We start from the raw sequence: 15,233 nt of genomic DNA, 5'->3' as shown, positions 1-15,233 counted from the left end.
CCTCTCTGGGATCAATAAAGTAATTCTGATTCTGATATTTCCTGAAATACACTTCATAAATAACACTTCATTATAAATGTAATACTATAAATAACGGAGAATAACGGATTCTCAAAGGAGAAGCACAAACCTAACACTGGAACAGTAAAACTGTCGTTCCAGTAACAGAAATGCAACATGAACAAACAGATAATTTAACATATGAGTAAATAAATGATAACCAAAGAGCTCAGAAGTAATTTTACTCAGGCTGGGAACAAGGAGATGGTGAACAACACACAGCTTTTCTGCAGCGGTGGAAGGAAATTAAGCCTTGAAAGTTGATGCAAAAACTTAACACAGCCTCTGTCTGCATAAACACAGAGTTAGAACAGACTGTTTTACTGCATCTACTGGACCAGGATCTGGACCAATCTGTCCTCCAGCAAGATAAAAACCCAAAACCTCACAGGCTGCATCCGAACCACCTCCGAAGAGAACCAGACAATGGCTGAACCAGACTCCAGACTTCAACCTGCCAGCCTGGTTTGGGATGAACTGGACAGAAGATAAAACAAACCAACATGTTCAACATATTTGAGGGAAATTCTGCAACTGTGCTGAGCAGAACTGTCTGATTTTCTATCCGTGCGTCTGGCAGATACATCTGCAAACGCTGGCTGCTCTGATGAGGACTGTAAAAATGGAGGTATTTAGACAAATATGGCCGGCAGTGTTTCTGTCGTGGCTGTGAAGTCACAAGAGGTGGGAGGAAATAATAAAATAAACTCTGGTGATTAAAAAAGATGGAGGGATGAAAGAGCTGGACTTCACAGGCGTTTGTTTGCAATGTTTATATTTTTAGGCCTTTTTTTTTATTTGTAGTTCATATTTTTATGCTTCTGTTTACATTTTAGGTCATATTATTAAACTTACATATATATTTAGGACATATTTACATTTATATTTTCAAGCCATATTTTTATACTTGTTTTTTATTTTTAGGACATATTTTGACATTTAGGTCACATTTTTCTGTTTCTATTTCTATTTTTAAGACATATTTTAAAGATATTTTTTAGGACACATATTACTATTTATATTTACATTTTTAGAACATATTTTTTAAAATTTGTAGGTCATATTGTTTGAGTTATATTTATATTTTTAAGACTTTTTAAATATTTTTAGATCATATTTTCCTACTTACATTTATATATTCAGAACATATTTTTTATATTTTTAGGACATATTTTTCAACTTATATTAATATTTTAAGGACATATTTTTATATTTTTAGGTCTTATTGTTCTACTTATATTTATATTTTTAAGGCATATTTTTTTATATTTTCAGGTCATATTTTTCTGCTAATATTTATATATTTAGGACATATTTATGTTTATATTTTTAAGACATATTGTTCTACTTGTATTTATATTTTTCTGACATATTTTTTATATTTTTAGGTCATATTTTTCTTCTGATGTTTATATCTTTAGGACTTATTTGGCTGAAATAGACTCCAGACTTCAACCTGCCAGCCTGGTTTGGGATGAACTGGACAGAAGACAACACAAACCAACATGTTCAACATATTTGAGGGAAATTCTGCGACTGTGCTGAGCAGAACTGTCTGATTTTCGATCTATGCGTTTGGCAGGTACATCTGCAAACGCTGGCTGCTCTGATGAGTCAAAATGTGTTAAAAACAAGAATCCTCCAATTGTTTTTCTGCTCTGTGTTAACTTTCAGAGTGGATTGTGACATAAATCTAAATAAAAACTGAAATAAAAATGGAGGTATTTTAAAAAGTTTGGTCATCAGTGTTTCTCTGGTGGCTTTGAAGCCTCATGAGGAAATAAGAAAGTTGGGTGATTAAAACAGAGGGAGGGATGAATGAGCTGGACTTCACAGGCGTACAGTATGCAGCTTATCTGGGGTGAGAAAAGAGGACCTGGCTGAGCTTGCGTTGCTGGCTGGCAGCGCTTAGAGAGGCTGAATTTTGGACGAGGCGGCGCCAACACTCTCCAGCCTCGGCCACTTGGCCCCGGCTGAAATGCAAGCGGAGGTGATTAATGTTGCTTCATGGCTGCGACATAACAAAGCTCCCACTTGCTGCTCAAACGCAGATGAAAAGTGATTGTTTTCTCTCAGATTAAGCATCAAGCTGCTTCCTGGGGTCCATGGAAAGGTCAGCGTGCCCCTGGCTCGCCGTGTTTCTGAGGGTTTAGTGTGTGCACGGTGACATATTTTCTCTTCTGGAAGATTTTTTGCTTCTGTGTTGAAGTATGCATGAATGGGCTCCAGTAGTTTGGGTGAAATTTTAACTTGTTCTCTAAATGTTACGTGGATTTTTTGCACTGATACTGCAGGCTTTACTAGTTTAGATTGGAGAGGATGAAACTAAACACATCTAGCAGCAGATTACACAGAATTTTTGTCCTTCTTTTTGTAATTTTTTGCCATGACAGACGCATGTTGGTCAATAAACAATCACAGCGTGTCATCATGTAACCCAGTCTGTGCAAAACTTATGTTTCTATAAAACAATGAAATTACATCTCAATTATATTTTAAGGGAAATATTTTCTGTCTAATTTATTTTATTTAATTTTCTTGTTTTGTTTTTATATTAATTATTTTTATTCATTTTAGCATATTTTTTGTATTATTATTATTATTATTATTATTATTATTAATAATAATAATAATAATAATAATAATAATAATAATAATAATAATAATAATAATAATAATAATACATTATTTATTTTGATATTATTTGATATATTTGATATTACTTATGTTTATATTTTTGGGACATATTGTTCTAAGTATGTTTATACTTTTATGACATATTTTTCAATTCATCTTTATATTTTAGGCTTAATTTTTTTGCTTTTGTTTCTACATTATTTATTTTTTATTATTAAATTTTTAGTTTATTTTATTGTATCATTACTACATTTAGTTGTATTGTTATATTATTATTATTGTTATAATTATTTATTTTTATTCTTATATTTTATTATTTTCTTTATTTTATAATTTGTATTATAATTAGTAATATTTTACATTTGATTATAACATATCTATCTATCTATTGTTCAGTTTTTATTACAAATAAAAATCGTTAAGTTATCTCTGAGTCTAAATTAGAGATGATGCTACTAATCTGGGTCACACTTCCCTCCATAGTGTACATTAAAATCCATAAATCATTACAAATAAAACAGCTAATGTTCAAAATACATACAAAAAATATAAGGGTTTAGTTAAGATTAGATGCTAAAATGCTCACAATAAAAATGGCTCAATTATTTTTCCCCCAAAATAAAGTGCACAGAGTGAATTTACCAAAGAAAAAAGGAAAACGGGATATTATTAATAGTCGAACCACTTTCAAATGCTAATCATGCCGGCAGTAAACACACAAAGCTGAACACGTTTCAAGTCTTTAAAACTACAGAAGCATTTATGTTTGTGAATATTTGGGATTCAGATGTACAGCCTTGAACATTTTCCATTAAGGCCTCATAAGAAGATACATCACAAGGAGAGCAAAAAGTTAGGTGTATATATACACACACACATATATATATATATATATATATAGATATATATATATAGATATATATATAGATATATATATATATATATATATAGATATATATATATAGATATATATATAGATATGAGGTATTTCAAATGAATTAAATAAACATAGGAAACTGCAGCATCATCCATTCAATACGACGGCTGCTGTAACATATTATCCACTAAAAGGGCTGTGGAAGTGGTCCTGAGGAGCTAACAGCTAAAATTTGAGTGTTTTCTACATTATGTTAATTATAATGGAAAGGAAAATACTACTTGGCTATGCTTTGAAGAATTTATTTACAAATTACAGGCATTTTTATGTGGTAAAAGTCTGCCAACTCAACAACCTTTCACGAGGCGAAAGCTTCCCCACCCACGGAGGTTTAAAAAAAAGAATCACTGGAGGCCCATTAGCTTGTTAAATTGCACCAAAGCGGATTACATGGATGTTTTGATGTGTTTTACAGCACGAGAGTAAACTAAACTTGACACATGCACAGAAATTACACATGAACTGAAAGCTGTTAAACACGAGTGATTCTAAAACTGAGTCTGCATCAAATGAAGCAGATTGGGACCAAAGAGTCTGATTTTATAACTCAGATTATGTTTTGTAGATGATCGCTTTACAAACTAGAAAAGCGCAGTCCTCCTCCAATGCTGCTCAGTCGTTGATGAAATGCACACACACACACACACACACACACACACACACTACCAGTCAAAAGTTTGGACACAGAAAGTGTCCAAACTGGTAGTGTGTATGTAATTTATTTTTGTAAGTTTTATTTATTTTATTTTATCTTTTTGCTAATTTCTTTCTATATTTGGGTCTTACAGGGTTAAAGCGCTGCAGCTGCTCTGCACATTTTCTCCTCTTTATTTGCAGTTTGCGTGTCCAAACAGATGTAGATGCAGCTTAGTGGGCGGTAAAACCTGGACAGCTAACGGCAGAGCTAACGGCAGAGCTAACGGCAGAGCTAACGGCAGAGCTAGCGGCAGAGCTAGCGGCAGAGCTAGCGGCAGAGCTAACGGCAGAGCTGGCTGCAGAGCTAACGGCAGAGCTAACGGCAGGGCTAGCGGCAGAGCTAGCAGCAGAGCTAGCAGCAGAGCTAGCAGCAGAGCTAGCAGCAGAGCTAGCAGCCTGAAGATACCTGCCACCCTGACGGTAATGGAAGAGGGGAGGAGGCTGATGCAAACCCTGCAGACACCACCGTAACCTGTAGCTGCACAGCGGCTGAATAATCAGGTCTGCTGTCAATCAGCGCGTCATCGCTGGGGTTTTACATTCTCTGATAGCGTGACAATACATGCCATTTCTCAATTCATGGCCCTGAGAAGCCCAAGAAGGCAGCAAACAGAAGGACTGTGGGTTCAGTATCTGTCAGACTGAATAGATAGGTTGATGGCACACCAGAAAATGACCTCTGTTTCTGTTTGTATACTCTAATTAGACTTTTTAATATTCTCTTTAATTGTAAATATTAGCAAATTTGCACCTCATTTCTTCGACAAGGAGAATTTGCCCGTTCTTTTGCGACACTGTGAATCCAAAGAAGTCCTAGAAACAGCTGCGTTCAGATAGGAGAGACGAAACGAAACACATCTAGCAGCAGATTACACAGAATGTATGTCCTTCTTTTTGTAATTTTTTGCCATGAGAGACGCACGTTGGTCCCCAAATAATCACAGCGTGTCGTCATGTAACTCAGTCTGTTCAAAAATTACGTTTCTATAAAACAACTAAACTGCATCTCAGTTACATTTTGAGGGAAACATTTTGTCAGATTAATTTCATTAGTTTTATTTATATATATATATATATATATATATATATATATATATATATATATATATATATATATATATATATATATATATGTATATACATATACACACACACATATGTATGTATATATATATATATTTTTTTTTAGTATATTTAGTTGTATTACTATATTATTATTATATTACATAATTTTATTACTATCTAGTTTTTATTATTAAATTTTTAGTATGTTTATTGTATTGTTATTATTAATAATATTTATTATTACTATCATTATTAAATCTTTTACTATATTTAGTTGTGTTATTATTATTACTATTATTATTGTTGTTAATAATAATCATTTTTATTCTTACATTGTTTATTTTATTATTTATTTAAATTAGTTTTTCAATTATTTATTTTTATTATTATTACCTTTGTATTGTATTGTTATTATTATTATTATTATTACTGTTAATAATATTTATTATTATTATTCAATGTTTTATTATATTTAGTTGAATTGTCATATTATTAGAATATTATCGTTATTTTTATTCTTACATTATTTATTTTATTTTATTTTTATATTGTTTATTAGATCATATTTATTATTAATAATATTATTTATTTTTATTATTACTATATTGTTTATATATTTTATTTTCACATTATTATTATTAATATTTATTATTATTAAATGTTTTATTGTATTTAGCATGGTTGTTATATTACTCTTTTTTACATTATTACATTATATTTAATTATATTGTTATATTATTATTAATAATAATACTATGTATATATCACATTATTGACGTTATTATTATCTATTTTATAATTTGCATTATAAGTAAATGTCTGTTGTTCAGTTTTTATTATAAATAAAAACTGTTAAACTATCTCTCTGTCTAAATCAGAGATGATGCTACTAATCTGGGTCAGACTTTCCTCCATACTGTACCTTAAAATCCATAAATCAATCCAAATAAACAAGCTAATGTTCAAAAATATTTTTAAAAAAAAGGGTTCAGTTAAGATTAGATACTCAAATGCTCACAGTAAAAATGTCAGCATGATTTTTCTCCCAAAAAAGATGTGCAGAGTAAATTTACCAAAGAAAAAGGACAAAATACTTGAACTTCCCTGCTTAAACAGGATATTATTAGTAGTCTAACCACTTTCAAATGCAAATCACGCAGGCGATAAACACACAAAGCTGAACAAGTTTCCTGCGAACAACAGCACCAGAAAATAAGTAAAAGTTGGAGCAAGTTGCACAACAAAACCTCTGCCTGAACGCATTTTTAATCCTGGAAATTAAGGATGAAAATAAGCATAAATGATATCACATTGAATTTGAACATCTCTTCTTTATCATAAATGGTCCAGATCTGTATCTCACAGTCTGTCCAGTTGTCACTCACGATCTCGTTATTAGATAAGAAAATCCACATTTGTGTGTGTTAACTAAATCAAAGACCTGACGTTTCTGCTCTTCCTGATCTTTGATTGACGTCTCCATAAAAACATTACATTTTAGAAAGTACACATAGTAACTTCCTCCACAAAGAAACTGCTCAGGACTAGAATCTGTTGAGGAACTTCCTCCAAAAGCTGCATGTGACGGTGCTTTGATATGAGCGTGTAACGTCAATACTACTGTCACAAACATCCATATTCAGTCTGCAAAATTATTATTCAGTTGCCAAAAGCAGTTAAGGATTTCTGTTTCATCTGCTTCTCCCCTCCGTGGGTTTAAATATTCCACAATGCCTTCCTCTGTAGCTTTTTGTTTCGCTGGTTTTCTTGAATGCCAGATATGAAGACAGAAAATTGCCTCTTTTTGTGTCTTTTTTGTGCTCCACTCGAGTCTTGTGAAAAGTATTTTACAGAAAACAAAAGTGACAAAACAAGCCTCTCTCTCTCGGCACCTCTCCGTTTTTTAACTGCGATTATTTCCTCATCACCGTTTAAATGCTTAAAATTTCTCTCCCCGCTGTCACGTTATGTGGTTCAGAAATCAACTTTTCTACCTTCATATCTTTACCTTCAAAGCTCAGCTGAAGCTACATTCCTCCTGGTACCAGAGAGGCGTCGGCATTAATGTGCAGACAACGACTAAACAAACGACCACACAGAGTTCATGTGTGTGTATTCGCGTGTATATGTTCAAACCCCTTAATCACTTGTTAGAAATAAGCTGAGTAGTTCAAGCTAGAATAGTCATTTCCCACATTTACTGGATTAAGGATTATTCATTGAATGTTATCTTCATTGAGTTAGTTAAAGTTGCTCTAAAACGAGTTAAAGCTGCTCTATATCAGGGAAAGTTGCTCTAAAATGTGTTGAAGTTGCTCTATAATACAGTTCCTCTAAATGAGTAAAAGTTGCTCTACATTAAAGTTGTTCTATATTAGTTAACGTCGCTCTAAAATGAATTAAAGTTGCTATTATTGAGTTGAAGTTGTTCCATATTACTTAAAGTTTCTCTACATTAGTCAAAGTTGCTCTATATTAATGTTGCTCTAAATGAGGAAAAGTTGCTTTATATTAAAGTCGCTCTATATTGAAGTTGCTCTATATTATTCAAAGTTGCTCTATATTAGTTAAAATTAACCTACACTACCGTTCAAAAGTTTGGGGTCACCCAGACAATTTCATGTTTTCCATGAAAACTCACACTTTTATCCATGTGCTAACATAACTGCACAAGGGTTTTCTAATCATCAATGAGCCTTTCAACACCATTAGCTAACACAATGTAGCATTAGAACACAGGAGTGATGGTTGCTGGAAATGTTCCTCTGTACCCCTATGGAGATATTCCATTAAAAATCAGCTGTTTCCAGCTAGAATAGTCATTTACCACATTAACAATGTCTACACTGGATTGATCATTCATTTAATGTTATCTTCATTGAAAAAAACTGCTTTTCTTTCAAAAATATGGACATTTCTAATTGACCCCAAACTTTTGAACGGTAGTGTAATAAAATACAGTAAAATACGGTAAAAATGTAGAAAAAAACAAAGCAAAAATACAGTAAAAATATAGAAAAAATACTGCAAAATATAGTAAAAACGGCAAAAATATAGAAAAATATAAAAAAGTACAGTAAAAATATAGTAAAAATACAGTAAAAATATTGTAAAATATAGAAAAAATACTGTAAAAATACTGTAAAAAATAGTGAAAATATAGCAAAACATTTAAAAAAATACATTGAATATATAGTAAAAATACTGTAAAAACATTGTAAAATATATTAAAAAGTACAGGAGTGATGGTTGCTGGAAATGTCCCTCTGTACCCCTATGTAGATATTCCATTAAAAATCAGCTGTTTCCAGCTACAATAGTCATTTACCACATTAACATTATGTCTAGACTGGATTTATCATTAGTTTAATGTTATCCAAGTGACCCCAAACTCTTGAACGATGGTGTATATATTTTATATATTTATATACAGAGAGAGGAGAAGAGAGTCTAACAGAAACAAAAACAACATTGTTGTGTGGTTTTGCTTTTAAACGCTCATGTGCAATAAATATTTGGAGTGAATGACAGTCAGAAGGCAGACGGAGAGGAGAAGAAGGACACATTGTCAGACGTTCTAACAAAAACCAAGGACTGTGGCACACTTTCCGCATTATTTGCGGATCCCTTTTTTGTCTCTGTGGGCAGAATCTTAATAGAAACGTGTGTGTTTCTTCTCTTTGGTATGTGCTTGTCCACAAGTGTCTGCATACTGTGTGTGTGTTTTCGGGTCTCTGCAGGTTTCCATTATAAGTGTGTGTGTGTGTGTGTGTGTGTGTGTGTGTGTGTGTGTGTCCGTGACAGTCTGCCACTGACGTACGTGCCTTCATTCGTTTCAGAGGATTATTCATTTCCTTTTGAAGTGAGGCAGCTCGCCCGGCGAGGAAGGTCTGAAAGGCAGCCGAGAGCAGGCTTTCATACTTCTCCAGCAGCAGCTTGTCATCTGGGGGGTAAATACGTCTGTGGGCCGCCGAGGCAGCGAGAGGAAGGAGTGGAGAAAGCAGGAGAAAGGAAAGGCAAAGAAGGAGAAGAAGGGTTATAAATGCAGGGGAGAAAGAAGAGAATAAATGAGGGAATAGAGGAACAGAAAAAAAAGATTTGGGGAGGGAGTGATGGAGTGCAGAGGAGAGGGGGATTGGGGTTGAGCAGAAGAGGAATTTGAGGTGACAGAATTGGGAGGTAAGAAGGATAAGAGAAGAGAGAGGAGAGATAAAGAAAATAGAAAGAAGGAGAAGGGAGGAAGGAGGAGTGGAGGTCGAAGCACAGCAGGCGAGGAAGTTGGACAGACGGAGAAAAGAGCAAGCAGGAGGAAAAAAAACAGAGAGACGAATGAAAGGTGAGCGGAGGGATCAAGGAAGAGAACGAAGAAGGAGGGAGGAAAAAGAAAACACAGAAAGAAAACTCTTAATGGAGACCTTGAGTTCTTAAAAAGTGTACAAAACTTTAGTCAGTCTTTTCACAAGTCAATGCATTAATACTTGAAGACAGAGGTGTTAAACTCATCTTAGTTCAGGGGAAACATTCGGGACCAGTAAAATCACAGCATAATCACCTATAAATAACCACAACTCCTAATGGTTCCTTTGTTGTAGCGCAAAAAAGTTCACATCTAAGGAATTATCTTTTTACAAAACATTATGAACAAACTGACATTTCAATTTCAACAACATTCAGCCTCAGTCTATCATTTCCACATTACAACTTCCAGATCACAGAGTGTCGACCAAGAAACACAACATTTAGTCATCTGGAACTGAACCATATCGTGTTTTACTTTATAATCAAAACGACAAAAGTCAGACCAAAAAAGACAAAAAACAACAAAAACAAGACAAAATATTAGAAAAATGAGACACAAAACAACAAAAGCGAAAACACGAGACAAACGACACAAAAAGAGACAAAAGATTACACAAAAAATCGACAAAACAATGGACGAACGGCAAAAGCGGGACAAAAAATTACAACTGACACAAAGAAGACAAAAAATGACAAAAATGAGGAACAAAACAACAACAAAAATTGGCAAACAACAAGCAAGACAAAAAAAACACAAAACAACAAAAACGGTGCTCAAAAACAACAAATAAAGCAAAACACAGTGACAAAAATAAGACAAACAACACAAGCGAGACAAAAAGGAAAGAAAATGACAAAAACATGACACAAACAACAAAAAAAGACAAAGCAGTGACAAAAAACAAGACAACATTTTACAAAAATGAGGCACAAATTGACAAAAGCAAGAAACAAAATGACAAAAAATGAGACAAATGACACAAGTGAGACAAAAAAATTATGCACAAAACAACGAAAAAAGCGAAACACAAAATGACAGATAAGACAAAAAACACAAGCAAGACAAAAAGGAAACACAAAATGACAAAAACATGAGACAAATGACAAAAGTCAGACAAAAAACAACAAAAACGACACAAAATATTACAAAAACGAGACACAAATTGACAAAAAGCAGACAAAAAAATTAGACAATAAAGTTAATGGAAGAACAACAAAAACGAGACAAAAAATGACAAAAGGGAAAAAACAACAAAAAATAGACAAAAAACAAGCGAGACAAAAATAAAAACACAAAACATGAGACAAACGACAAAAATTAGACAAAAAAGACGACAAACAACTAAAACAAGACAAAACATTACAAAAATGAGACACAAAACGGCAAAAGAACAATGAGTAATCTAGTATTTTACTTTATGATCTAAACAACTTGTCATGGTCTAGAAATTATTTTAAATTTATAGTTTTACTAATTTACAATCTGCAGTTAATGTCTTCTCTAAAATTTTTGGACGTTGAGGGCCGGATTGGACCCTCTGGAGGGCCGCTTTTGGCCTGCGGGCCGCATGTTTGACACCCCTGCTTCAAGACCTACCTTTCTGGTTTCAAATCTATCACCAATCAAACACGAATATGCAATCGTAGCGCTACACTGGGCTCTTTTGGGTTAATCCTCACCGAGACGTGCTCTTACTTCCTCCAGTGTTTTCTGCAGCCTAATGTGTTCTGTTCTGTTCTCACATTCTGCATCTGCGCCTTCCACACTAAACTGAGTGCTCGGTGTTTATCTTGGGCCTGATGGGATTAGAACGTAGGAACCTCGGCCTGCTTATCCTCATAATACATCTCCACACTGCCCCACGCCATCGCACCGGCCATCAAATCACAACAATGTTTTAGGCTGAACAAGCGTCGGCCTGTGGGAGAGAAAACGTGGGGAAATAGTTTGGCTTCGGCTCAGACGTGTTAAGAGCCGAGTTGGCCTTTCGAACCAGTCGAAAATGCCTATAGAACACAAATAATTACAGCTTTGGAAATAATCGTTGGGCCACCTGTTGTTTTCTTTCCTTCAACAATGATGATTTTGCTAGAATTTTATGATAACAGTTCAATAATTACAGCAGGAAAAAGATGTATAATGTCTCAATACATGCAATAAATTATGTTTAAACTAGTGCTGGGAGTTAAACGCTTTAATTTTGATTAATTAACTACAGAAAAAATAACGCCTTGAATTGCATCTTCCCGTTCGATGGGCAGGCCACTAGGTGGTCACATGACAGCCCTTCACCACAAAACAATTCAGAATTACCATCAAAAGATGCAAAATTACCACAGAAAGACACAAAATCACCACAAAAAGATGTAAAATTACCAGCAAAAAATGCAAAATTACAACAAAACGATTCAGAATTACCAGAAAAAGACACAAAATTACCAGAAAAAGACACAAAATGACAAAAAAAGATGCAAAATAACCACAAAGACACAAAATTACTAGAAAAAGACACAAAATTACCACAAAAATATGTAAAATTACCAAAAAAAAAGACACAAAACCACCACAAAAGAATTCAAAATTACCACAAAGACTCAAAATTACCACAAAACCATTCAAAATTACCAGAAAAAGCCCAAAATATTATTTGGTGAATAAACTGTACACGTGAAGTCAACAGATTTGCAAAACGATGATAAGACAGACATCCTAACAAACAGAGATATCGTGGAAAAATCTGTCGCTAACCGGCTTTGAATCAGCAAAACAGCGTTTATTACAACACCATGAAGAAAATGGAGCAAAGTTCCACCAAAATGCAATAAAAGTGGCAGAAAGCTTTAGTCATGGTGGTCTGATAACTATTTCCAAAGCTGTAAATGGACACAGTGTCAACACAGAAGCAGTTGTGCTACTATAAAATAACAGGCAGATTTTTATAAATACCAATAAACCGCTAGTTCTGCTAACCTAGTTGCACATATCAGCACATGAGAGGTGATTTTTAGTGCAACAGTTTCACCGTTAAAACTTGAACTGCAGCCGTTAACGGTTTTCTGCAGAGCTGCTGTTCTGGCTGCATGCTTTCCATTTTGTCAGAGAAGTTGACCCAATTCTTTGTGTTCGTTTAGTTACTGCAGTTCAGATCAAGCATCAGCTGAAGACCTGAGATGAACCCATCACTTCATCAGTTCCTTCCTGTGGCACTATTCCACGTGGGATTCTCAGACTGCTATGGTACATTTTCTTTAGCGGAACACATTCTTTTCCTCTTTCAGTTCGACTCCTTAAAAAGTCTATTTATAATAGCTGGATAAACTGAACTGAAATCAGAACATTGAAAGAGCCAGAATTTTCATCCATCCATCCATCCATTAGCTATACACCGCTTAATCCTCACTAGGGTCGCGGGGGGGCTGGAGCCTATCCCAGCTGACTCAGGTAAAGGCAGGGGACACCCTAGACAGGTCACCAGTCTGTCACAGGGCTACATACAAAGACAAACAATCACTCTCACATTCACACCTACGGGCAATTTAGAATGATCAATTAACCTCAGCATATTTTTGGACTGTGGGAGGAAGCCGGAGTACCCGGAGAAAACCCACGCATGCACAGGGAGAACATGCAAACTCCATGCAGAAAGATCCCGGGAAAGCCGGGACGCGAACCAGGGATCTTCTCGCTGCAAGGCGAAAGTGCTAACCACTACACCACTGTGCAGCCCCGCCAGAATTTTCTATTTGACTGAAAAACTAAAGGTCAACACTTTAATCGTGGCTGTTTCCTTCATATTTGAATGTACACTACCAGTCAAAAGTTTGGACACACCTTCTCATTTCATGTTTTTTCTTCATTTTCATGATTATTTACATTGTAGATTCTCACTGAAGGCATCAAAACTATGAATGAACACATCACATATGGAATTATGTAGTAAACACAAAAGTGTGAAATATGACCACTAAGTGTTTTTTTTTTGTTTGTTTGTTTGTTTTTTGTTTTGTTTTGTTTTTTTTTGGGGGGGGGGGTTGTTTTTTTTGTTTTGTTTTGTTTTGTTTTTTTTTATATATATGTTTTTGTCAGTTATGGTCTTATGATGTTCTCTAATTTTGATCTGCCAATGGGACTCGAGACAGAAATTAGCCGTATGGCTAAAATCTATCATATTTACATGAAAATGTACATCAATATGAATTGTCCCATTTTAAAAATAAATGAATAAATGAAATGAAATGAAATGCAAAGTGTGAAATAAGTCAAAACATGTTTAATATTTTAGATTCTTTGCTTTGATTACAGCTTTACATATTCTTGGCATTCTCTGGATGAGCTTCATGAGGTAGTCTCCTGAAATGGTTTTCACTTCACAGGTGTGCCCTGTTAATGTTCATTTGTGGAATTTCTTGCCTTCTTAATGGGGTTGGGACCATCAGTTGTGTTGTGCAGAAGTCAGGTTGGTACACAGTTGACAGCCCTATTTGAAAACTGTTAGAATCCATATTATGGCAAGAACCAATCAGCTAAGAGTAACAACAGATTACTTTAAGAACTGAAGGTCAGTCAGTTCAGAAAATTTCAAGAATTTTGAATGTATCCTCAGTGAACCGTCTAGTAACTACCCAGGAACCATCTAGTAACTACCCATGAACCTATCAGGAACCATCTAGGAACTACCCAAGAACCTACGAGAAGCCATCTAGGAACTACCCAGGAATCTACGAGGAACCATCTAGGAACTACCCAGGAACCTACCAGGAACCATCTAGGAAAAATCCAGGAATCATCTAGGAAAACTACCCAGGAACCGACCAGGAACCATCTAGGAACAACCCAAGAACCATCTACTAATTACCCGTGAACCTACCAGGAATCATCTAGGAACTACCCAGGAACCTATGAGGGACCATCTACGAACTACCTAGGAACCATTCAAGAACTACCCAGGAACCTATGAGAAACCATCTAGGAACTACCCAGGAACCTATGAGGAACCATCTAGGAACTACCCAGGAATCTACGAGGAACCATCTAGGAACTACCCACACCATCTAGGAACTACCCAGGAACCTACCAGGAACCATCTAGGAACTACCCAAGGACCTACCAGGAATCATCTAGGAACTACCCAGGAACCTACGAGGAACTATTTAGGAACTACCCATTAACCTACCAGGAACCATCTAGTAATTACTTGTGAACCTACCAGGAAGCATGTAGGAACTACCCAGTAACCTACCAGGAATCATCTAGGAACTACCCAGGAACCTACCAGGAACCATCTAGTGACTACCTGTGAAACTACCTAGGAATCATCTAGGAACTACCCAGGCACCTACCAGGAATCATCTAGGAACTACCCAGGAACGTATGAGGGACCATCTAGGAACTACCTAGGAACCATCTAAGAACTACCCAGGAACCTACGAGGAACCATCTAGGAACTACCCAGGAACCTACCAGAAATCATCTAGGAACTACCCAAGGACCTACCAGGAACCATTTAGGAACCATCTAGGAACTACCCACAGAACCTAC

General features: G+C 35.1%; 1 protein-coding gene across 1 annotated transcript in view; it reads right to left on the bottom strand.

The window, feature by feature from the left end:
• Positions 1–15,233, bottom strand: part of ttll7 (tubulin tyrosine ligase-like family, member 7) — a 120,220-nt gene that overhangs the window by 49,839 nt on the left and 55,148 nt on the right. Inside the window, exon 11 of the mRNA XM_055017778.1 lies at positions 9,220–9,355. Coding sequence (XP_054873753.1) covers positions 9,220–9,355 — 136 coding nt within the window. The remainder of the gene's footprint in view (positions 1–9,219; positions 9,356–15,233) is intronic.

Source organism: Amphiprion ocellaris, chromosome 2 (assembly GCF_022539595.1).
Source record: "Amphiprion ocellaris isolate individual 3 ecotype Okinawa chromosome 2, ASM2253959v1, whole genome shotgun sequence".
Lineage (NCBI taxonomy): Eukaryota > Metazoa > Chordata > Actinopteri > Pomacentridae > Amphiprion > Amphiprion ocellaris.
Note: the sequence above shows the minus strand (reverse complement) of the source record. Positions and strands in the feature narration are given on the sequence as shown.